The sequence below is a fragment of the Artemia sp. Qi Xiang Cuo genome, chromosome 2 (genome assembly GCF_049724085.1).
Source record: "Artemia sp. Qi Xiang Cuo chromosome 2, ASM4972408v1, whole genome shotgun sequence".
Classification (NCBI taxonomy): Eukaryota; Metazoa; Arthropoda; class Branchiopoda; order Anostraca; family Artemiidae; genus Artemia; species Artemia sp. Qi Xiang Cuo.
Genome location: NC_142795.1, coordinates 82,418,338 through 82,445,064, shown reverse-complemented (window position 1 = coordinate 82,445,064; position 26,727 = coordinate 82,418,338). Strand labels below are relative to the sequence as shown.

The following is a 26,727-nucleotide window of genomic DNA, read 5'->3' as shown; positions in this document are numbered from 1 at the left end:
ATTAAGTGAATTTGTATACCTTTATGAATGAGATAAGGAGTTAGATACTTATGATGGTTTTAAGGTAGTTTTCAGTATTTCTGGTAACAACTTTCTAATACAGAACAAGGTGTTACTTTAGAGGTCTCACTTCTATCACAAAATTTTAGTGAATTAATTATAATTGGAAAAGTCATAAAAAGATACATCAAAAGCTGTGATCATATTCTATCTAGCTAAATAACTAAAAGACCCTTAATTTACCATGCAGAGTTTAGAAATGAAATTTAACTAAGCAAGTTGTATATCTTAGATTGATTAAACTGGTTTCCAGAATTTGATAAGGTTTTCTTATGAAGAGCACAATCCTAAGAGTAATACCAAACAAAACAAAAAATATTGTAAGCCACCAAAGCCAGTGAACTTTTGCATACAGCATAGCAAAACGAAACAATAGTAAAAAAAGAGAAAAACGAGGATTATACAAGCCAGTGAAACATATGAACTAAAATGCAAATATTTCGGTCAAGACCTCCGCTTGACCGTCCTCAGTGAGCACTGAGGACGGTCAAGCGGAGGTCTTGACCGAAATATTTGCATTTTAGTTCATATGTTTCACTGGCTTGTATAATCCTCATTTTTCTCTTTTTTTACTATTGTTTCGTTTTGTCATGATTAGCCAGTCTGGTCTTAGAAATTATTTAATACAGCATAGGGATATAATCAGCACCACTTTATCATGAAATCATTGCAGGTGGGATTAATGCAATCATTTGCATTGCATATGTGAAGTGGAGGCCATGGATAAAATTGCTGAGGATCAGGAAGATGCAGCGAGACGGCATGATAGTGAAATATTGTGCCAGCATGTTAGTAAATTGAGAGGGAGCAGTCAATCTGGACTTGTTGCAGTTCAAGTTAGGAACAGGGCCACAATTAGTGATAAGAAAAGGGTTAAAGAGAGATGTTTAGCACGTTTTGAGAATATGCTAAACCAAGCTAGAGTTGCAGGAAAAGATATAGAGGAAAATGAAAAGGTCTGTGATACCTTGGATGTAAAGGAAGATTTTTTTGTGAGGAAGAATTAGCAACAGTACTAAAAGGATAAAAAAAAATCAAATGATGAGGAAAAACTTTCCTGGGCTTAGATTATGCTGATGATTTAAGCATCCTAGATGAAAGCATGAGCAAAATGAACAGACTTTTAGAGGTTTTGCAAGTTCAAGATGTTAGAATAGGTTTGAAAATTAATGTGAAAAAGACCAAGTTTCTAAGGCTAGGAATAAGTGAAGATGAAAAGATGACATTGGGTAACAAAAAAATTGATTAGGGTAAAAAACCAATGTGCAAATGAGCAAAATTATGTAAAACTCAAACCCTCACTTCTTCTTACCAAATAGGGATTAAGAAGAGCAGTATAAATCAATAAATAGCTAAAAATCTTAGCTATGCATCAATATGGCTATAATTTAAATTACTTAAGATCAAGCACTTGAAATTATTAGTTTATTGACTTACCTAGAAGGACCTCTTTTTGGAAATACCAATTATCTTTTTTTTATGTATATATCCTTTCAGTGTTTCATTTTTATTCACATATTAGTAGAAAGCTGAGTGTCTTCTGATTCTAAAAATGTAATTTTTATTGCTTGATATTTATCCTATAAAATCACAAATATTAAATATAATTTTTTTTTCTCAGTTGCTTGTCAAAACAGAGACCACATCTTGAATTTATGATGACAGATTACTCCTACTGGGCTGGCTCCAACAAGAGGTGATTGGATCTCATATTGTGTCAGGCTGTAGTAAAAAAGGGGCAGTCCAAAAACCGATCTTTATTTTTCTAGAAAGCCAAAGAAAAATGGTAATTCCCAAAAATAGATCTTTTACCCTAGGTAGACAGCTCTACTTACCTTGGTATTATTATTAATAAAGATGGTGGGAGCAGTGAAAATATTAAAAGTGGAATAGCCAAGGCTCAGGGTGTTTTTCTATAGACAAAAAGAGTTTGGAAGAATAGAAAAATAAGTCTAAAAACCAAGATTAAAATATTCAAAGCTAGAGTGATGGCTGTGGTCAAATATGGCTCTGAAGCATGTGTGCTCCAAAAAGCTGATGAATCTAAAGTTGCTAGATGTTTTCCAGAGAAATTGCCTTCAGATTGTTCTTGGTACCTGGCTGACTGAATTTATTTCAAACAGTTGACTTTAGGGCCTACAAAAAGTGGTAAATTTTTACCAAATCCTATTATTGACTTACAGAATAGAAAAATAAGTCTAACAACCAAGATTAAAATATTCAAAGCTAGAGTGATGGCAGTGGTCAAATATGGCTCTGAAGCATGTGTGCTCCAAAAAGCAGATGAAGATTTGCTAGATGTTTTCCAGAGAAATTGCCTTCAGATTGTTCTTGGTACCTGGCTGACTGAATTTATTTCAAACAGTTGACTTTAGGGCCTACAAAAAGTGGTAAATTTTTACCAAATCATATTATTGACTTACAAATAAAGTGAATATACTGCTCAATGCCTTTTTTTATGCTCTTTCCAAATATAAGGAGGATGAAAGGAGGTTCAGCACCAGGTTTGGATGGGATACCAGCCTGGGTGGTTAAGAAATTTGTGTTGGTGTTTTTGTCAATATTAGTTATAGCATTTAATAGTATTGTATCTACAGGTAAGTGGCCAGAATTATGGAAGACTTCAGTTGTTATGCCACTTTTTAAGAAGGGGGACCCTAGGTCGAATGATAACTATAGACCCATAGCTCTAGCACCAGTTTTTAGTAAAGTGTTAGAGAAAATTTTAGATAGGTGTTTAGATAAAAGTAAGAATGAAGAGAAAGAAGGATTTAGGAAAGGCTACAGTACAGCAGATAGGGCATTTGTGCTTAGAGCTTTAGTCGATAAGTATGGAACAGGGAATAGCCGCCTATATGCAGCTTTTTTAGACCTAAGAAAAGCTTTTGATAATGTTGAGAGGGTGCTTTTGGTAGATATCCTTAGAAGTATAGGATTACCTAGTATTTTTGTGAGGATAGTTACTAGCATGTATTGCAGAACTAAGGCGGTAGTAAAGGTAATAGATCAGGAATTTTCCAGAGTATATAGAAACCATATAGGGGTAAAACAAGGTAGTGCTCTCTCTCCCCATTTGTTTTCTATATTTATAAATGATTTAGTTCAGTTTTTGGAAAGAAGGTGGGCTCTGACAGTGGGTCTTGGCTCAAAATTATTTTCAGTTTTGCTTTTCGCTTATGATAGAGTTCATGTAATTATGTCTGCCCAAGAATTTCAGATTTTGTTTGATTTTGTTGCAAATTGCTTAGAGCTAAAAAAGCTCCAACTTAATGTCAAGAAGACTAAAATTTTTGCAAAAGAAAAGAAAAAGAAAGTAATGGTAAGTTTATATTTAATCGATACGAAATAAAGATGGTTGAAAATTCAAAATATTTAGGTTTTGTATTTCAAAATAATGGTAGTTGGTGTGCCCACATTAAAGTCAGTAAAAAGGGGGAAAGCAGCTACATTGACAGTTTTTAGGAATGGTACAGTTATGGGTATTAAAAGTCTAGCAATGCATAAGAGAATATTTTTAACAAAGATTATGCCAGTTATTCATTATGGTGGGGAACTATGGGGGATGGAAGCAGCAGAACAGCTGGAGACCCTTCAGTTAAGTTATTACAAAAGGCTTTTCGGCCTCCATAGAACTACACATACCCAGTTTTTGAAAGGGGAGCTAGGGCTTTTTTCACTCCGTAAACATAGGCTAGTTCAGGTAGTTAGATTTTGGATGAAGTTAGTGCAGGTACCACAAGGTAAACTTATTAGAGAGGCCTATGAAGAGCTACTTGCTTCAGGATGTAAGAGGTCATGGCTGTTTAGGGTTAAATCCTTATTAGACAGATTAGGATTGTCATATATATGGAATGATGGTAGAGGCCCTACTAATAGTCAGATTGATATAATAGGAATAGTTAAACAAAGGTTAGAAGATCAGGAGATACAGACATGGGGGAATGAAATTGAGAGATCCAAGACATTAAGTGTTTATAAGGAAGTGAAAACGGTGATTGGCCTGGAAATTTACTTTTAATTTAATTTGCCAAGTAAGTATTTGTCATATTGGTTGCAGCTGTGGGCCAACTGTTTGCCTTTAAGATGGAGGAGTAAAGTATTTGAGAGAGGTAAGGGGTTCCTGGTGTCTAGGTACACTTGTCCCATTTGTAATATTGAAGAGGAAAATTTGGACCATTTTCTGTGCTGGTGCCAGGGCTTACTGATTTGAGGGAGGGTATTTTGGGGGAAAGTAATTTTTCACTTTGGGGCATGTTGTCTCTGATGGTACCTAGCCTCATGTGTAGATTATGTAGATTTGTGGATCAGGCACTAAAGATAAGAAAGGAATTATTGTGAAGAAGATTTGTTATGGTTTGGAAAAAGAATGCTGAAGGGAGTTTTATTTTTGTTTTCCTGTTATATTTGATGTATAGTGTATATGGCCCTGTATAAAAGCTTATGAATACACAATTATTATTTATTGTTATTATTATTATTATGTGTGTGACATTGTGTGTAATTATGTGAGTTAGTTTTATAGTATTATGTGTGCTTTTGTGCTGTAATTGTTATGTTATTTTATTTTTATTTGCTAGGGGCTATATTTAGTTACTGTTATATATGTTATTATCATGTGTTTTGACTATATATGCAACAGTGTTTGTTTTTGCCATGGCCCAACGAGGCTTTTGTTTTGTAATAAATATCTATCTATCTATCTATAATAATCCTTTTTGTTGGAAATAAATTTTACCCCCACCCCTATAGGCCTGTATACCAATTCAGGATATATATTTGCACATTAGGGGGGGCAAATTTTATTTCTGATGTAAATGGGAGGTAAATTTAAACTTTACCCCCTCCCTCCTAATGTACAAATATATACCCTGAATTAATAGGCTATAGCCTATAGGGGTGGGGGTAAAATTCATTTCTGACTAAAATGATTATTATATTTGGAAAGAGCATAAAAAAGGCATTGAGTGGTATATTCACTTTATTTATAAGTCAATAATATGCTTTGGTAAAAATTTACCCAAAAAGTGTGATTCAATCCCACTTTCTAGCCTAGGGCTATAATGAGAGAAAGATTGAGGTGGCTAGGGCACATTCTGCAGATGAAGGATGACAAATTGCTGAAGATTGTCCTTTTTGCCAACTGTCTAGGGCTAAACAGAAAGCAGATCATCCACAGTTGGGGTGGGGGGATGTCATAGGCTAAAGAAACATTTAAGGGAAATAGGAACTTCCTGGGAGGGTAAAAGAAGGAGGCTTTGAGTGGCTTGGGATGGAGGAGCTTCGGTAGCTTTTTTGGCCTGAGGTACCTTGGCATTGTGGTGAGTTCTTAGCAGTATGCTAGGCTAGTATGATTTGCATTTGAGAGGGCAATTAGTATATTCAAAAAGACAGTAAACCAGAAGGAGTATTAAAGACACACCAAGTGGTATTTATTAATTTATTTCGTAAATTAATCCTGACGCTAATAAATTCACCTCTCCCCTCATTTTTTTGAAAAAACTACAAGTTTTTTTTATTACCACGTTTTCTTTTTTTGAACTTCAAGCCTTGTCGTTACCGATACGTCAAAATAATCTATATACATTTTCAGGGTAAAATTGTGCCACAAAAGATTAATTTGTACCATCTGAAAAGTAGGTTAAACATTTGCCGCTCGCGTCGCTTTGCAACAGTCTCCTGCACTTCTGCTTTCAATGAGAAATGAAGAAGATTTCTAATGCAAGGGGAGTAAATATACAATCCAAGGAAGTAATAACTCGCAAAATGTATCATAGAATAGTTTTTTTTACATAGAAAATTCGAATTTCGATAATAATCATTTCACATTCAAATAAAAAGACCAAGCTTATGGCCCTCCGAAACTATTGAGTTTTCTATAAATCTTTTTCCCATATCTGTTATTTTTCGTTTAAAGCTTACGTCGTGTTTATGGTGGCTCTGAAAATTTTTGACTAATACCAAAAAAAATTCAAAATTTGATTAAAATACATTAAAAGAAATCAATTGCAAATTTGATTGAAATCAATTTACTAATCCAGGAACACCAAAAGGAGGATGTAATTGCGACCTAAAATTTGAGAAGTGCAGTTTTTGGTTTAAAAAGCTTTTGCTTGTTATTTTATTATAAAGAAAAATATAAAATCCCGCTAAGTATATTTCAAGAAATACCTGCTTCCTTAAGAAAAATGTCCCCTATATCCTACATTTTCTTAAAATGACTCTTCTAAACTATGCAAAGGAAGAACAATTTAATTGTTCTTTTGTTTTCAACTATGTTTATTTAAAAAAAATAGGCTAAATTAAAAGATGTTTAGTTCTATAAATACAATATTTTTCAGAGCTGCAACTGATCGCTCTATTGTCGTTCCACTCGCCTAATCCATAGCAAGGCTGCTAATTAATTAAGCAGTACTACTTTGTCCAAATCGCAACATACAGATTTGATTAACCCAGTTTCGGAATGTTTAAGAACAGCAAAGGTGTGATTTTTATTCACTTCAGTACTAGAGAAATTTTCTGGTACATCCCCTTTCTTATTCTAATATCACTAGAAGATGCAACTAGAACAAAAATCTCGACAAACCAAACTTCACCAAATCTGCGAGACCGATGGAAACGAATAAAACCAAAATAAACGAGAAAATTTGGACTGTGTAAAATATTTCTAAGTGCACGACATTGTGATAAGACATCTGAATTGGGTGAAAAGTGATTGAGTGAAATGATGCAGGTAACGTTTCTCAGCACTATCTAATCTCAAAGACCGTTTTGTAAAAACATTTATGATAGTCAAAAACAAAGCCGAACGCTTTTGGAAGGAAATTGAAGGTGATACATCTCCAAGTCTCTGCTTTTAAGAAGAGGTTTAGCCCCCAATGCAATAATATCTACAAAAAAAATGGAAATATCTTGCATTCACCATCTTATCATGAGATACCCGGCAAAAGCATCCTCATAAATTGCAGTAAGGAAGAAAGAAAAAAAAAAAAAATACACCCTACTGCAAAAGCTATAGATATCTAAAAAACAGATTAACTTAAAGAAACCAGTGTTCGGAACACCAGAAAAGAGCCGAAATTCACAGGATAGCCCTCTTTGAAATTTCCCATGATTATCCTCACCTACAAACATACAGCCAATCCCCAGAACAAAGCCAGACCATTTGACTCAAAGCCTCATCTTCAACATTAAACACTCAGACAGAAACACCAAAGCCATATCGCGGAAGAAGCAATGCTTTGGCAAAAGTAATTGCATATTTAGCAATACAATTTACAATTGACAACAACAGTGACTCAGAAGAAGAAACAAGAAGATTATTCAGAAATTGAAAGCTTGTGCTCTGAAATATTTTTTTTTTATTTCAACAATGCCAAGTGCCACATGCAAGCTGTAAAAGAACAAACCGACATGGCACAGTGCCATCGTCCCAAAAAGATGACGTAAAACCATACAGTGGAATACATACATACCTCGCTATACTGCCGCTCTTTATACGGCATTTCAATTAAGCTATAACGACCCTCTTCAATTAGGGTAAGTTTTTAATTTACGGCCTAAAATGTTTCGATATAAAGGCAAAAAAACTTTTTTTCGATGTCGATGTCTACATGTTGCCAATCTGCAGGTTCAGAACTGTGATCTGCAGGTTACCATGTCTTCAGATTACAGTCATTTTAAAATATTTATATATTAGGTACATACAATTATCGTTATTGATACAAAAATAATGTCATTGATTTTTGAAGTTTATAATTATTTTATGTAAAAATGAATGTGCTTGTATGTATGCATTTTTGATTTAAATGAAATAAAAATTTAAAACATATTTTGAATGACAAACCATGTTACATATTAACAAATTTGGAACCGATCCTATTGAATTTGAATAAATGATTCCTAATACGGTTTTCCCCTTTTCGGTAAAGTTCCATAGAACAAATCTAGGCCTTAAAGTGAGGCATGAGCGTATAAAATCGTTCAGTCATCTAGAAATCCACGGAACTGACAGTTTGGCGAGCACAAGCAACAGAGGCACAAGTGTCTTCCAAAAACAAGTTTGAACTAAAAAAAGAAGAGTAAGTCCCTAAATCGATCAGCTGTACAGAAAGGGAGACAAACAGAAGTAAAAATTGGGGAGCGGCAATCTTCATACAACAGTCATTCAACCCTTCAGCATTCACAGTAAAAGAGTACCCAGTTTGTATCAAATCAATCAGTGTGAATTTTGACAGACTGGCAAGAAAAATCAAAAGAGGCATAGTTTTCTTCAGTGGCGTCGTTTGGGGGGTGGCAGTTGCCCCCCCCCCCCCAACAATGTGGAGAAAAAAAATATTATACATCTCATGCCCTTTGACTATCTAGATATGGACCCTTCTTGCCCCCCCCCCCCAATAAAAATGCTGGAGATTCGCTCATGGTTTTCTCCCAGACTTACCGGAGTAAAAAAGGATGAAAAGGGGAAGGAGCGCAAACTTGATAAAAAACTGGCTAAACCCTTTAGCATTTACAATAATAGTACAAAGTTGGTGCCGAAACCATCAGTGTGAATTTACTCCAAATTAATGATAAATATCCACTCTGAATGGCCTGTTTGCACAGTAACTAAGGGGAATAATAACATCAACGATCAACTGATTATTCTTATCAGTAAATTTTAGTCCGAGATTTAAATTCCCATGGTCCGCTCCGTGAAGATGTAAAAACAATAATAGATCAGGAAAAGTATTGGAAAGAAGTCTACTAAAGAGCCGAGAAGCTACTATGTTAACCTTGTATAACCTTCCAGCCTTCATTCCGCATTTGCAAGAATACAGCTCTGACAGATTTACAGAATCGGTCCCACAACATTCTCATGATATACACACAGAGCTCAGCTGGAAACTAAAACCTGACCACTAGGCAATTATGACAACTTTAAATAATTATTTAAAGTTATCATATTTGCCGAGTAATCGGGGGCTGACTATAATCATCCCTGAGGCATTCTAATTCACACATTCATGCAAAATAATCTGAAAAAAAAACCTTCGAGCAATAGCTGGAAAAAGCACGCTGAGGTTAGGTCTACCCAGGAAAGAGAATGAAAATATAAGTAAAGTGCTGACAAACACGAATATTGACACAGTAAGAAGCGTCTTAATAAAACCACCAGATCAACCATGAATCGTATCCAGTAAGTAAACAATGAGATCTCTATGAAATGATGGCATACGTAATGCTACTCCAAAGGCGTAATACCAGCTGAAACAAAATACAGAACACACAACACACGCGGGAAAATCTAGTAAATAAAAAACATGTGCAATAAAATACAATATTCCAATAAAATTTACCAATTGCTACATAGATCATTATTTTTTTCTAATTTGAAAATCCAATAATTTTCTGCTCCTTTTTGGATTTTAAGCACAAATCGATTTCTGAAAAATCCTGTTAACAGCATTTATTCGACGGTTCAATTCAAATTCATTCGAACAAATCCTTTTCCCCCAATATCCCCAAATATTATAAAGCTATTATAATTAATTTTTACGTCCAGAGACAAGTTTAATGTGTGGGACTTATAATGTAAACACCTTTTAATCGAAAATGAATTTTCTTCTCATTATTTTATTTTAATCCTAATTGAATTACAAGTGAATTAGAATTCTATTCTAAACGATTGAATCTGGAAAATATCACAGATAAAAAAAAATAATAAACACGACACTCGAAACTTTAATTCAGAATAATTTACTTCGATTGCACATATTCTTGATTGTTCCTTCAAAAGTTACATTTTAGTCAGTCATCCGTGAATGAATTACAGAAAATTTTCATATAGTACACTAACCAGAATGGCTTTCAACCGTAAGCCATCAAGCACGATATTCTAGCGGTCTCAAGTCTTGCCTTTAGAAGAAAAAGTTCTATTGATGATGCTAGTGGCACCAAGTGGCATCTAGGGCCTAAATTCACTATTTGCGGTGATTTAAACTTCAGCGAAGATAGTTTGACAAGTGTATACAATTATGAAGATCCAACACTGAAGATTTTGTAAGTTTACAGCTTCTACGTACTGTCATCTAACTTTGATTGCTCCAGAATAGATCCCGTCAGAGAAACAGCTACCAGCAACACCAAAACATTCCAAAACACCATAACACCAGCAACACCAAAACACCATAAAAAATATTCTGGTGGCATGTAACGCGCAGATGAGGCAGTGTCGGCGAAAAGTTGGCAGGTGACCAGTATTTCCACTGTATCCAAAATTTTTGGGCTATACCCTAATTTCCCCAGAAGCATATCGGATTCTCTAAAATCTATCCAAAAATTAACGTTCGTAAATACGAACCCTACCACAAAAATGCAAGTAATTAGTTTTTGTAGGAATATTGAAGAACCCAATGCTTTGAAAAAAGAGAGAAAACTCTAAAAATTCAGGGTAGTGGGAAGATTGATGCCAATAGACATGAAACAAAGAATTGGCTGGACAAATTCCTTATTAAATTTCCCAATCCAGTTAAAATTGTGCTCGCACAAATTATAATCTGGCATCATTCCCAGTCCTATCAACCACCCAAGCACACATGTTTTTTAAAAAGAATAAAGTAAAATACAGAAATTAAGCTTAGTAATTAGTCTAGTATAATTGAAAACTTCTAATTCAAATGAAAACACATAAAATGTTCTTTCAGTGTTTTAACATTCTCCTTTTCGGAAGTTTTATAAACTTTAGCAGTAGATAAAAATATGAAAGATAAAATTTTTTCACTAAATAAGGAAAGCTTAAAAATATAAAATATATAGCAAAGTTCGACGAGTCCGATTACATTCTTCGAATAAAATTAGATGAAAAAGAACAAACATTTGCAACCGGACAGTTCTCAAAATTTAACGAGGTACTTTTTTACAATGAAAGCTTTCTCACCGCCTCTTTGCATTGACCCACCTACTAATCTAGTGCCCTGTAAAACAGATATTACAAAAAATTTCGTTTACCTTTCCTATCACCTTAAGGTCGAGAAAAAAAGTGAGATAAATGATAAACCCTCTGACTGAAAAGGACAAAACAAAAAATCCAGGAAAATAAAAGGCTGTATTATTTCCCCAGTAAAAAGACAGAATTTGAAAACAAACGTTTAATCTGAAGATTTGGCTTCTGTCTTGCCACCACGGATACGACCAGTTCTTCTGGCAGCAATAAGACCAACCTAAAAAGAAATGATTATCATTAATAATTATTATTACAAATAAGTTAGCTAATAACAAATAATTTACAATAAGATACTTAACCAAACCAATTCATGTTGTAAACTGGCTTCTGAGCAAACATGTAAATCAACAATTAACATTAGGTAGGCAAATTAGGTTGGGATGTAACTATTAAGATAGGGTAGGTAATCATGAGACAGGAACTCTGTTCTTAAGTTATTATGCCTGCCCTCCCTCCCTTGAAAGCCAATTTACCCCAATCTATAATGAAATGTGATTTGACACAAACTCCATATTCGAGTACAGAAGCAAAAAAAAGAAGAAAAAAAAAAAACAGTGTTTCGGTGGCACCAGCCCTATTTGGAGGGCCGGGAAGAGGTCGCCGATGAAGACGGTGCTGGAAGACCTTTGACTTCGACAAAAACCGACAATGTGACTCGTGTGCGCAAAGTTTTTAACCCAGACCGTCGACTAAGTATTCGTATTGCCCAAATGTAAAATTTACCAAAATCTGTCGTTCATGGCATTGTGACGGTACATTTGAACATGCGCAAGATGTGCGCGAAGATGGTCCCAAAAGTGCTCAGTGATGACCAGAAACTGCGGCGAGTGGATGTGTGCCAAGAAAATTTAAACATGTGTGAAAGGGACCCCAATTTTTGAATAACATAATCCCAGGTAACGAGTGCTTGATCTTTCAGTATGATCCCGAGACAGAGGCAATTTCCCGAGTGGCACGCGTTGGCGTCTCCTCACCCAAAAAAGGCAAGAATGAGCAGATCCAGAGTGAAAACGATGATCATTGTCTTTTTTGACATCAAAGGCATCGTCCACCATGAATGTGTTTCTCCTGGACAAACTGTCAACGCCAAGTTTTATGTGGAAGTGCTCAAGAAACTCAAACGAAGGGTCAATCGGGTCCGACAAGACATCACAGCTGACTGGAAGTTGCACCACGACAACCCCCCGGATCACACCGACTTTCTCATGAACAGCTACCTGACCAATGGCGTCCCAACGCTTCCGCAGCCGCCCTACAACCCAGATGTGGCCCCCCGGACTTTTTTGTTTCCTTGCCTGAAAAGGCCGATGAAAGGCAAGTATTTTGAGGCGACAAAGGGGATCCAAGCAGCATACACCGAAGCTCTCAAGGCCATTCCGGAGAATGCATACCGTGACGCCTTCAATGCTTGGAAATCGCGCTGGTAGCGCTGCATTGACGCAAAAGGAGCCTATTTTGAAAGTGTTTAAAGAATTGTAATGATTGGCTCAATAAATGTTTTTAAATCAACCCAGCCGGACAAACCCTGTAAGATTAAAATCACATGATTTTCTGTGGACATTAATTACAATAGAACATGAATCAGAAGAAAACTAAATGCAAACCCAAAAATGCAAAAACTTACATTACCTAACAAAATTAAGCAATAATTTAAATAGATAATAAGAAATAAATAATATCCATTATTTAATTTTTCTTTAGACAGACATGTTCGTCTTGGACATTAACAAAAAATTTGTTTAACTAGAGAATAAACATGACACGAACTTCCCATAAAAGATAATACCAGTAAAGCATAAATCAAACGATTCATGCCTACCTATAAATGCAAAAATTTAGACTGCTAAACAAAACCAAACAATTATTTAAATAAGTAATAAACATTAAATTATACTCATTATTTAGTTTTTCCTTGCAAAAAGAAAGATTTGTTTAGAACATAACAAAAAAGAAACTAAACAGAGAATAAACCTAACGCAAAATTTCCATGAAAGTTAATAGCAGTAAAATGTAAATCGAAAAGTCAGGCTTAACTAAAAAATGCCAAATTTAGATTACCAAACAGAAGAAGTCGAATCAAGAAAACGTAAGCAAAAAATAAAGAGAAAAGAGAAACTAATGAAAACGGAATGATGGAAGTCTGACGGCACTTTCCTTGAATAGCCCTAGGTTACCAAGTACATAGATTTGGATAAACTTCTTCCTAATTGGCCAAGATTACAGCCTTCAGAACTATCCTATTGTAGGTAACTGTTCTGCTAGAAATTGAGCATAGGCACATTCTTCTATATTTCAGAGAGAAGGAGGGAGAAGAGTCCAAAAGTTCTAAGTATTCAGTGTTTAAATAACCATAATATTTTTACTAACATCTAGAAGTAGATCAGAACAATTTATTTGGCAAGCTTTCAAAGTACTGACTTGTACAAGCTTCACTTGTACTATGACAGGTTACAAAAAAGAAACATTTAAAAACGCATCACAAATTTGTTTATATATGCATTTTTGTTACGCTTTTACGAGTCAGATAAACATTGGGAGGAGGGGGTTCTAATACCCTAACCCCCCTCCTCCCCCTGGATATGGCCTTGGGCATACATAATATCACGGATTTATTAACTAAAGGTTTTCAAGCAGTGCTTGTCATATAGATTTTTCTAAACTTTTTAGAGGGGTGCAATACAAACCAGGTTCAAAGAACCCCGACAAAGAAGCCCGCCCACATTACCAGGCCAATTATGACCATTGCTCAAACTATTTATTCCTTTCAAACCTTAGTGAAATACCAAATAGAAGGAAAGTTCCTTAGAAATTTCTTGCCTTTTCCCCAAAAAATATTTTTATTTGTAGTCTGCTAAATAGTATCCTTTGGAAAACGCTCAAAATATAACTAAGCTCAACGAGAGCTACATCTCATTACTCAAATTACTTATTCATTTCAAATTTTATCGAAATATTAACTATTGGATAGTTATACAGCTCTGTTCAAGTACCAAACACTTTAAGATTGAAACAATTCTTCTCCTTGAACCCACCTAAGGTCTATTCCTACCTGAAAACCGCGATTCTTCTTTTGTTTTGTCCAAAATTGGCAGATTTTTAGAGCAGTACTACATTTTTGTCAGTGTTGACAAATTGAACCGCGAACAAAAAAATTGTCAAAACTAGCAAAAATTTGGCAGACAACTACACCTTCAAAAGGAGCTATACCGTTTTTAAGCTGTTTAGTGTCTTTTTTAGCTTATTTTTTACTGACTCACCCACGCTTCTTTTTTTTGGATCTTGCGCCTACTACTACAAAAGACTATAACTGCAAATGGAGCTATTTTTCATAAAAACTTGAATTTCCGGTTATTCACAGTTTGTTAAGGTATAAATGGTTATGCAAGTTTCCACTTAACAATTTCAAACAAACAGGTTGCATTTTCACTATCTTTGGGGCTTTAAGATACCACACTGAGATCATTGATTTTCATAAGGCTACGTAATCTGAACAGAAAAAAAGTAAATTGAATACGTCAGCTGATTCGAACCCAGAAAGTTCTAAGACAGTTAATTATGTCTCTTAATCAAACTTCATAGTAACTTTAGTTCACTTTATAGCCCGTTTTAACAGTGAAATTTAACTAATTAAAAAAAAAAAAAAAAAAAAAAAACAATAACAACAAAAACTTAGAAAAAAAGGAAAAAAAGAAATACTGGGCAAGAGGGGCAGAGGAGGCCGTCCCACCGTGGATCCAAAACAAAACACACAAAGAAAAATATCATTAATTTTTAAAATTCCATCATTAAAGGTAAACAAACAGACATTAAAACACATTGGTTCCTATGGGACCAATCGTTTTTTCGTGTCGTCAAGCAAAAATGAGCAAGCATTTTTGAAAGCGGAAAGCATGTCAACTTTCAAGCACATGAAAGTTCGAGGGTTGGTGGTACTTATCCAGAACAATCAGTCTTTATCCAACACAAGTAATGCTTTGCACAAACCTAACCCAAAAGAGGAAAATACTTGGCAAGAATATACTTGGCGCATACAAGTGCATGTTATCTATACTTTTTAAGAGAAGTTTTGCATCTATCGTTTGAACACTTTTTCCCTCGTACAGATCCGTTTTTCTCATTGGCTTTCCTACGCGTCTTAACGAACCATTAGGAAAATTCAGCATAAAGCATCATTTTAATAGATTTCGAAAATGCGATACTAAATCAATAATATCATCAATGACGTCATCAGGCACGTACGCAGGAATTTGTTTCGGGGGGGGGGGGGGCAAATCCTTCAAACCCATTATTCTGTGAGACAAATCAGAAAATTATGGGAAAATGAAAAAATCGTGAGATTTTCGGGGGGGGGGCCGGAGGCCCCCCCCCCCCTGCATACGTCCCTGGACGTCATATTACCTTGCGACCAGCTGGTGTGTCCCTTTTAACAGTGGAAGCTTTACCAATGTGTTGATGGTTACCACCACCGTGAGGATGTTCAACAGGGTTCATAGCAACACCACGAACAATTGGCCATGAGTTTCTCTTTGCCTTGTACTTGTGGTATGCACGACCAGCCTTCAAAATTGGCTTGTCAATACGACCACCACCAGCAATAATTCCTGCAAAACAGTGTTAAATTTAGCTCGTGTTCTTTCCTGTTATGGCAGAACATAAATTCAAAATAATAAAAAAAAATTTGAGGTGAGTTGTATTATTTAATAGGTCAATTTCAACCAAAATGGAAAGAAACCCGCCAATTGCAGAAGAAGAAAAAAGAGACATAGTGCGATTTTTAATATATTTAAAGTAAAACCCGTCTAAAAAATAAGAAGATAAAAAGCATAAAAAAGTAAATTTAATCCTAATACAAGAGAATAAAAATCAATAGCTACAGAATAAATCGAATAAGAATTCTAAACCATGGGAACATATAACTTTCATTTTATATTTTTCAATCAATATTGAAACTGCAATTTATGGGTCACTTATTGCAGATTTACTGATCAATCTTCAGTTACCTGTCCATGATGGGTCTTTTGATCAGATATTCGGCGAAACGGAAGAAGGTTAAACTGAAATTTGTTTTTTCATCTTCAGTGAAAATCTTCCAAACAGACGGCACAAGCTGAGTATAAGGCAGCACCACAGCACTGTAAGGACTAGCAAGGTAAAGACGGCTGAAAACAAGTTTCTCGAAATAATTTAATGTTTTCAATGTTTCGAAAACAAATCAATGTTTTCAATGCTATGTTTTTATGGTGTCTTAAAAATTTGTACTTGTATACTTCAAATGACGTATGTCTCTGATAAACCAAATGCTGCTGAATTCTCCCCACCAGATGAAGTGAAAAATAAAAAGTTTAGCGAAGAGCTCGATCAGCTTATGACGAAAGAGCATAATTACCTCGTGATTTCTAGTGCGAAAATAACCCACCTTTGTCAAAATTTAAAGAAGAAATTATCCGCCGGTGCCGACCAAATCTGTGCTCTACACCTACTGAATGGTGGTCCAGTTCTATCGGAGCATTTAGCAATAGCTTACCAAATTATACTAACACATGGTATTGTACCGGATATTTTCTGTTTAGGTGTGATCACTCCAGTTTTGAAAAAGGGTAAACCTGCTCATGAACCATCGTCATACAGACCCATTACTGTATCATCTGTGTTTTGTAAGCTATTTGAAAAGCTCATAATTTCGGACATTAAAGCTAGTTGTAAAGTGCCTCCCCACCAGTTTGGATTCCAAGCTGGATTAGGATGTGCCCATGCCTTGCATGTAGTTGCAAATGTTCTACTGGATGCCCACATTTCGAAAGAAAGCCTAGCTATAGGTGAATATGATGTACGGCGGGCTTTTGATTCGGGTATCCATTCTCAGAATATGGTTGAGCTGAGAAAGTCCGGAGTTGACCGTGCTATTGTCAAACCCTTGAACGACATGTATAGTAGGCTCAAGGTCTGTATTAAACTGTCAGGTAAATTAAGTCGTAGGTTTGCTGTGGTGAAGAAAGGTATAAAACAGGGAGCCATATCATCACCTGATCTGTTCAACAACAGCATATCGACGGCCCAGTCAAAAGTGGCCCCTTGCTGTATTTTTAAAGGCATTGACGTGTCCCTAGTTGGGTTTGCAGATGACCTTCTAAACTTTTCAAGAATTTTGTCTTCTTTGGAATCTAACTTTAAAATTTTGGAGATGGAGTATGATGAAATCGGGTTGAGTTTTAATGTGACAAAATGTGAAGTACTGTTATTTAACTGGAATGCCTCTCAACCCGAAATCCAACTAGGGTCACAGGTGGTCATGCCCTCTAAGTCAATTGTATACCTGGGTCTGCCGATCGGTGAAACTCTTCAGCATACACGAACACTGCTTGTAAAGCACACTGAGAAGAAGATCAGGTCAGCTTATGGAGCTTCGGTTTCCTCCAAGCGTAATCTAAATAGGTCGCTGCGTGCACAAATATTTGTTGCTGTCGCCTTACCCCATGTTCTTTACGTTTCGCCGTTCTGGAAGTTACTTACAAATTCGAATAAAGTAACTATAAGAAGAATATTCTTCAGGTACCTCAAGTTCCTACTTGAGATGCCATTAAGAACAAGTAATTCTTACCTAACGAGGCGGTATTCAGTACCTGACCCATTTACTGCGGTGGAAGCGTGTCTTGAAAAGTACCGTGATAGAGTAGAATCGAGTAACCACCAGTGGACCGCCATTCTTACATAGTTGTATTATAGTTCCTTCGTGATTATTTTCATTTCAAGAAGTTTCGTTGTGTTTTGTATGTGGGTTTTCTTCTCTTTTGTTTTTTATCCGTCTTTTGTTCAATTGTGACGGGTTTTTCCAATATATTTATTATTTATTTATTATTATTATTAAATCCCATTAAGGTATAACATAAATCCCAAATTTACAATATTAATTCATAAATAAAAAGATTTTCGAGGTGAATTTTATTATGCCAAGGGTCTAGATCAATCAAAACCGAAAGAAACCCAACAATTACAGAAGAAGGAAAAAGGGACAGATTGTGACTTTTAATGTTTTCTAAGTGCTATACTTTTACAGTGCCTTAAAAAATCTGTATTCACATACTTCCTATGAAGTATTTCTTATATATCAAATCCCGTTAATGCTAACACAAATACAAATTTATAATGTAACTAAAAAAATGAAAACAAAACAAAATAGAAACCGACGGGAAAATAAAGGAGTGAAAGAAGAATAAGAAGGCGAAAGAGGAATAATTTATAATGTTTAATAATTGCAATCTTCTACCGTATCCAAAAGGTTTGTACATTTTTCATCTATTCTGGGGAGTAAAACAAATCTTTTATGCACTTGAGTAAAGTAAATATTCAATTTTAATTTTAAAACTGTTGGCCCCTGGTCCAAGGGGGATCCAGCGTAAAACTAATGTGCTGAACAACTTGGGGTCAAAGAAGGTAAAAAACTTTTTGTCCTGAATGCAGATTTAGAATAACGTAGTAAAAGATTTCCCAGTCGAATTTAAAGTTATATAGGACTAAGTTATAGAGGACTAAGATAGCTAATTGGCGATGTCACGAACTGGTCCTTCGTCTACGGAGAATGTAATGTAAAAATAATGTGTTACCCCACTTGGGACCAAAGAGGGACAGAAATCTTCTTTTCCTGAATGCAGATATAGACTACCACAGAGAGGAACTTCCCAGCAAACTTTAACGTTTTACCCCACTTAGGGCTAAAGAGGGCCAGAAACTTTTCCCCGAATCCAAATTTAGAATACCATAGGGAGGAACTTCCCACTTGACTTTGAAGTTACATGTAGAGTAGGCTAAGAGGGCTTTCGTAATGTCACAAACTAGGGGTAATAATTTTTCTGTTTCTCCTAGTCTATCACCCGACATAGAATATATGGTTAAATTTTAATAATCAAACTTTATATAGTCAAATTTCGGTTGTTCTCGAAATGCGGTTTAGGTTACCTTTGCTTCACTGAAAGGCTAAAAAATTAACTATCAATTGAAAAATAAGCTGAAGCTCAAGCTGCAGAAAATTGAATTTATTAACATGCAAAACTGCATAAATTCCGGACTCCCAGTCTTAATTCTGAGCTAAAAAAGAGCAAAAATAAAGTAAGTACTAAAAAAATATTTAAAGATAGATGGTAAGAAAAGATTACCGAAGATACATCGTCAGGTTCATTTACATAAAGGGCCATAAAATATGTATTTCATTTGATACTTACAAAACAAAAACTTCTTTTAGCTAAACATATACTTTTTTCGCATTCCATCAAAATTAATATTTGATTATATGTTTAGGATTTTATCATTTACTGTTATATATCTATGTTTCCCAATAATCCAGATTAATCTTTTCACTGAACATAGGACTAATTTTTTACGTACCAACCATAGCTCGGTTGGAAGAGCTGACAACTTTCTTCGCCCCAGACGGCAACTTCACACGGGTCTTCTTTGTATCCATGTTGTGTCCAATAACAGTTGCATAGTTACCAGAGGTACGAGCTAAGCTACCTCTGTCACCATACTGCTCTTCAACATTGCAAACGATGGTACCTTCTGGCATTACTCCAACAGGAAGAACATTGCCAATTTGGAGAGTGGCTATAAAGTTGAGGGAAAATGGTTCAAAATTAGTTGCTCAGAATTTCGGATATAAACACATTAATATATTTTTAAACCGTGCAATTGCAGATTGCAAGGTAGAGGTCTAACAGTTTCTTTCTAAATAGTGAAAAAGATTACTTAAGATAGTGGATGTAGTGAAGATCTTAAAAAGTAAAATAGCCAATGCCCAGAGTGTTTCTTTTTACAATTGATAAAAGTTTGGAAGAATAGAAAGATGAGTCTCCAATCCAAGATTAAAAGATTGGAAACTGTCAAGTAGGGTTCCGAAGCATGGGCACTCAGAAAAAAAAAACTACTACTACTACTATTACGAACAACTCACCGCAGCACCAAGCCGCCTGAGGCCAACACAGCTACGCACGCTCCTCCTCCATCCCAATCTATTCAAAGCCTTCCTTTTAACACCCACCCAAGAAGTTCCCATTTCCTTTAAATCTTTCTTTATGACGTCCTCCCACCCCAGACGGGGACGATCTGCTTTCCGTTTAGCCCTAGATAGTTGGCCGAAAAGAACAATCTTCGGCAATCTGTCATCCTTCATCCGCACAATAAGCCCTAGCCACCTCAACCTTTCTTTCATTATAGCCCTAGAGAGCGGCATTGAACCACATGTTTCGTGTAGCCTATTGTTTGAAATACGGTCAGTCAGCCAAGTACCAAGAACAATCCTCAAGTAATTTCTCTGGAAAAGATCTAGCAAATCTCCATCCGCTTTTCGGAGCGCCCATGTTTCAGATTCATATTTGACCACTGTCATCACTGTAGCTTCTAATATTCTAATCTTGGTTTGCAGACTTATCTTGCTATTCTTCTAAACTTTTTTTTAACTGTGAAAAAACACCCTGAGCCTTGGCTATTCTATGTTTAACATCTTCACTGCTCCCACCATCTTTACTAATAATACTACCAAGGTAAGTGAAGCTGCCCACCTGATATTCTTTTCATGACCCAACGTCACCTTTTCATCTTCACTTATTCCTAGCTTTAGGGACTTAGCCTTCCTAACATTAATTTTCAAACCTATTCTAGCACCCTGAACTCGCAAAACCTCTAAAACTTCATTCATTTTGCTCAGACTTTCATCTAGGATGCTTAAATCATCAGCATAATCCGAGCCAGGAGACTTTTTCCTGCCCAATTGATTCCGTGGTCTCCCATTGCCTTCCCTGTGCTCCTTAAAACAAAGTCCATCAAAATAATCGATACAAAGGGGGATAGAACACAACCCTGCTTAACTCCTGATTTAATACAAAACCAGCTGCTAACCTCATTTCCTACCTTAACTGCAGCAGTGTTATTCTCGTACATAGCACTAATCACTTTAATTTATTTGTCTGGTTTACCATACAAGGAAAAAACGTTTGCTAAAGCTCTTCTATCAACATAATTGAACACTTGCTCATAAACTATCAAGCTAAGGACCATAGGTGTTTGAAAACTCAGGCACTTCTCAATTATTACCCTATGAGTGAAAATTTGGTCGACACATCCTCTACCTTTTCTAAAACCGCACTGCTCTTCTCTTAAAACTTTGTCCACGGCATCTCTCAGTCTACAAAGTATCATATTACTAAGTAATTTACTACCTACAGAGACCAGACTAGTGCCTTGATAATTACCACACTCACTTTTATCACCTTTCTTATAAAGTGGCTTAATTAAGGTTTTCCTAAAATCGTTAGGTACTTCCCCTTTTTCAAAAATCATATTCATAATCTTCACTAACTTATTTCTTACCTCAGAGCTACCATATTTAAGAAACTCATTTACCACCCTATCAGCAGCTGGAGCCTTATTATTCTTTAATCCTTTTAGTACTGTTGCTAATTCCTCCTCACAAAACAAATCTTCCTTCACATCCAAGGTATCAATAACTTTTTCATTTTCCTCTATATTTTTTTCTGTAACTCTATCTCGGTTAAGCGAATTCTCAAAATGTTCGGCCCATCTGTCTTTAGGTTTTTCCTTTCGTTAAATGCCACCCCATTCCTAACTTTAACTGTGCCTAGTTTGGATTGACTACTCCCTCTCAATTTGTTAGCGTGCCAGTAAAATGTTTTACTATTATGCCGTCTAGCTGCATCTTCCAGATCCTCGGCAATTTTATCCATGGCGTCCACTTCACACCTCCTTAGTTTATATTTTAATGCTTTCTCCATTTTCTTTAAATTTCTTTTGTTTTCATACGATCTATCACTCAGATAATTCTTGTACAATTCCTTTCTCCTTTCTATTAAACATAAAGCTTTTTCACCAATATTCTTAGCTGCAGTTCTAGCTTTCTTCCCTAATAAACCTTCAGCAACTTCACAAATTATTTTTCTAAAATTATTCCAAACATCTTCCACATTGTCAAATTTTAAATTCTCAAGTTTAGTATTCAACTGTTCCTTGGAAGTTTCTCTCAAATTATCAGCCTGAAGTCAACTAACTTCATAGCTTTCCGGAAGGTACTTATACTTCTTAAACTTCAGCTTAAGATTAACCCTACATGCTACCAGATGGTGATCTTCACTTTTAACTTCAATAACAGCACTTCTAAATAATCTAGTATTTTGTATTGATCCTGCCAGTCCTCAGTTTAAAATACAACAATCAATAAGGTTTGTTGTTTTACCATCACGAGAATACCATGTTAACTTATGAGCCATTTTATGACCAAACACCGTATTGGTTATAACTAGATTGCTATACCTACAAAATTGCAAAAGTCTGTATCCATTACTGTTTTCTTTTCCTAAGCCGAATTTACCTAGGCTAGGATACCATCTATCCCTATTTCTACCAACCTGGGCGTTAAAATCTCCTAGTAATAACATCATATTTCTACCTGGGACCCTGTCTATTTGCTCCTGTAACTGTAAGTAAAATTTATCTGAGTCACTAGTATCTCCGTCAGTCGGTTCTACAGGGGCGTATACTACTTTAAATGATACCCTAAACTTTCTAATCATAAAATGAGCAATTAATATTCTATTATTAATACCTTCCCAGCCTAAACAAGACTTAGCAGCTTCCTTATTCATCATGAGCCCTACTCCCTGTCTATGTACCCCACCCTTCCTGCCTGAGTAAACAAACTCTATATCACCTAATTTCATGCTTCCTACCCCTGGGATATGAGTTTCTGAAATTCCTAATAAATCCAGTTCGAATCGTCTGAATTCGTCGGTCTAAATGTCGATACGATAGTAATTTTTTAATGTCGTAACATTCCAAGTTCCAATTTTCATGTTCTTTAAATCATTGAAATTATTTTCGCCTCAGGAAAAGCAATGATCCCGGATACCAGTGCAGGACGGGGATCACATATCTTCTTAGGTTTACACCGAAGTGCTTAAGCCGGCTTAGAACCGGACAGCAAGAAGCCCCAGGACCTCCATGAATGGAGGCTTTGTGGAATCCTGGGTCACAACATGGTTTTCAGCACTTGGCGATGCTCTTCTATCAACAAGAGTCAAAATCCTGCACAGACAGCCTCAAGCCTATTACCTCCGACTCATTATATATTCATGCCTACAAATATTATGCTACTACGTGGAGGCAACCCATAATAGATAAATTAGCTATGAAGAGGTTTTTCAGCCCAAAGACGCCCATCAAAACATACCAAGCCCAGACAAATTGTCCATTAGTCAGAATCCCGTGCGAATGCTGTGTCGTTTACTTGGCTATAATGTCCTCGAGGGGCGCCACTCCTCAAGTGGGAAGAGTTGACCGCAAGGTCCCCAGTCTTGCAGGTACCCCGAAAAGGTCGATGCAGCCCTTTGCAGAGGCTGTTGTCCATAGATCTGGATCTTACACCCTGCCACGGTTGCTCTCCTATAGAGGATCCTCCCGCGATGGTGTTCTGCATCACCATGCAATTTAACCCATTACTGGGAGAGGGTTTGCAACTCATGGGAATTGTGGACAAACCGGTGGGCCCTGTTGAGTGTACATTTCAGGGGCCTTCTTCCTCCTCCACCTGTATTTATGACGAGGGCGAGGGTGCCCTAGTTTCTATTATAGAGCCCCAGGGACAAAGTCCCCCCTTGGTCCGTGCCTCCTGTGGAGGTACCCTACGTATCTGTAGGGCGATCCCCTATCGCCACCTGGGGACACGCTGAATGGCCTGGGGGAGGCCAGGAACATAAAAATGAAATTAATTAAAAATATTAAACATTGAAAATGGTATAGTCTTCTGTATGACTTTTTAAACATCAAATTATTATAGGGAAGTATGAACAAAGTTATACAGAAGACTTTTTGGGTTTCTTATTTAATATAACTCAACATTAGCTTGTAAAACAAACGTCTAGCCGAATTTATTGGTTTACTTCAACATTAGCTTGTAAAACTAATGTAAAAAACTAACGTAAAACTAATATAAAGCTAATATCTAGCCTAATTTATTTATTTACTTCAACATCAGCTTGCAAAACTAATGAGTGTGGGGTCGGAAGGGCGAGGGGGTAGTGTGGAAATAATTGGTGTGTTTTAAACAAAATAAATCAAGATACACCATCCCCTTGGTCTCCTCCTTTGTATTACCCACCCTCATTATAAGGATCATTGCTTTATGTTAATTATAAATGTATATACATTATATATATATATATATATATATATATATATATATATATATATATATATATATATATATATATATATATATATATATATATATATATATATATATATATATATATATATATATATATATATATATATATATATATATATATATATATATATATATATATATATATATATATATATATATATATATATATATATATATATATATATATATATATATATATATATGTAAATATATATATATATATATATATATATATATATATATATATATATATATATATATATATATATATATATATATATATATATATATATATATATACACACATATATATATATACACACACACATATATATATACACACACATATATATATACATATATATATATATATATATGTATATATATATATATATATATATATATATATATATATATATATATATATATATATATATATATATATATATATATATATATATATATATATATATATATATATACATATATATACAAACACACACACATACATATGGGAGGATCTATAATACTTCAAGATCCTCCTGCAACATTCCCTGCAAATTTCAACCTAGCAACCTTAGCCATTACTGAGACATAGTAGATACACCTTTTTGAAAACCTGGGGGCCCTTAAACTGTTCAGATCAAATTTAATAACAGTAATAATAGCAGTAGCAGTTACAGTTGACGTATATTGATGGCGAAGAAAAAATTCTGGATATGCACACAACTATGCTTCAGAAGTTTCAGCATGATTATTACTTTTGCTCATAGAAGGAGTTCCATAAATTCCAAGGAATTGGACAGTCATGACTTCCCCTTTCTTGTTTATACTAGTACAAATCTTTTCAGGCTACATGAGCTCATGAAAATAACTTTATCACCCTCTTCCTCAAAAACTCGCCGATGAATAGTCACTACTGACCAATTTTGAATAAGCTCCAAGAAGCCTTGTGTACAAACCAGAGGCTACGTATTCTCCTCCTCTATCCCAGCCTATTCAAAGCTTCCCTATCTATTCTATTCAAACAAAAAAACCTAAGGACAGTCAACTTCTATTATCCCTGATCCATAAAAAAAAAAACAGTGGCATTTTATAAGAGCTGTACTCAGGTCAACCTATGTTCACAGCAAAAAAAAATATAGTCTCTCTCCAATCTAGGTTAAAGAAAAAAAATGTTATTTTTGTAATATATATATATATATATATATATATATATATATATATATATATATATATATATATATATATATATATATATATATATATATATATATATATATATATATATATATATATATATATATATATATATATATATATATATATATATATATATATATATATATATATATATACATATATATATCATATATATATATACATATATATATATACACTCACATATAAATACAGCGCCGAACGAGAAGGGGGTCATCCCCGAAGATGATGGGAGGAGGTCATAAGAAAGGATTTAAAGGAAACTGGAACTTCTTGTGAGACTGTAAAGAGGGAAACTATGATTAGACTGGGATGGAGGAAGAGCGTGCACAGCTGTGTTGGCCTCAGACGCTTTGGTGTTGCAATGAGTTGCTAGTAGTAGTCTAAAAAGAATTGACATTACTTCAACAAGGATAGTACCAGTTTCGAGATCAGCTACAAAATGATCAACTTGTTAGGTACTGTATATATATATATATATATATATATATATATATATATATATATATATATATATATATATATATATTGTACTGTATATATATATATATATATTAAAAAAAAAAAAAAAAAAAAAACATAAGTAAAAATCGCCACCTCTAACTTAAACTGGGAAAAGATCCACAATTTCTCACTAAAATCAAAGTGTTGGACATAACTGCAAGGAATATTCAATTAAAGGAATGAAAAGGCAAACAGTAGTCAAAACCATACCTTTTCTACCACAATAAAGAAATTGACCAGTGTGCATTCCCTCAGCAGCCAAAAACAATTCCTTCCTTGTCTTATATCTGTATGGGTCACGGAAGTGAACTACAGCTAGAGGAGCACCGCGGCCAGGATCGTGGATGATATCCTTCACTACACCCTTGATGTACCCATGTCTTTCAGCAAAATCAGCAGACCTAAGCTTCGGGGCTCCTTTCCTATGTTTAGTATGAGATTTGAAAATACCCCCTGCACCACGACGCTGTGCACGAATTACTCTTCCCATCTTCTAATGATCTGAAAAAAAAAGCCCACATTTATCAAATTACTGAAAGCCTAAATACATATCAAAGAAAGGGGACAAAAAAAGCCTGTGCCAACATCATTAATGCCATATTTGAACAGAGTAAGAAAGAAGTGATAACACCTTTGAATTGGACCTGGGTAACCCCCTCCTTTAGAAACTGTGGCTTGAAAATGCAATTTTGTATTTTTTATGCTCTCCAGAAATAAATACTTCACCAATTAA

At 35.2% G+C, this 26,727-nt stretch overlaps 2 protein-coding genes across 4 annotated transcripts in view; both read right to left on the bottom strand.

Annotated features, from left to right (window-relative positions):
* Window positions 1-5,597, bottom strand: part of LOC148955694 (uncharacterized) — a 62,336-nt gene extending 56,739 nt beyond the window's left edge. The window contains exon 1 of one of the 3 annotated variants that reach the window (XM_089108311.1): window positions 5,580-5,597. The gene's annotated coding sequence lies outside the window, so the exon portion shown is untranslated. Of the gene's footprint in view, window positions 1-5,479; window positions 5,559-5,579 lie in introns of those variants that run through there. The other 2 variants (XM_089108310.1, XM_089108309.1) reach the window with 2 other exon arrangements.
* A 5,527-nt stretch (window positions 5,598-11,124) lies between these two features.
* Window positions 11,125-26,495, bottom strand: RpL8 (ribosomal protein L8). The gene is made up of 4 exons (XM_089103542.1): window positions 26,205-26,495; window positions 19,421-19,639; window positions 15,440-15,642; window positions 11,125-11,258 (listed from the first exon to the last, which is right to left on the bottom strand). Exons 1-4 carry the CDS (start codon window positions 26,482-26,484, stop codon window positions 11,187-11,189), a joined length of 774 nt encoding a protein of 257 aa, XP_088959668.1. The 5' UTR covers window positions 26,485-26,495; the 3' UTR covers window positions 11,125-11,186.
* Between the last annotated feature and the right edge of the window lie 232 nt (window positions 26,496-26,727).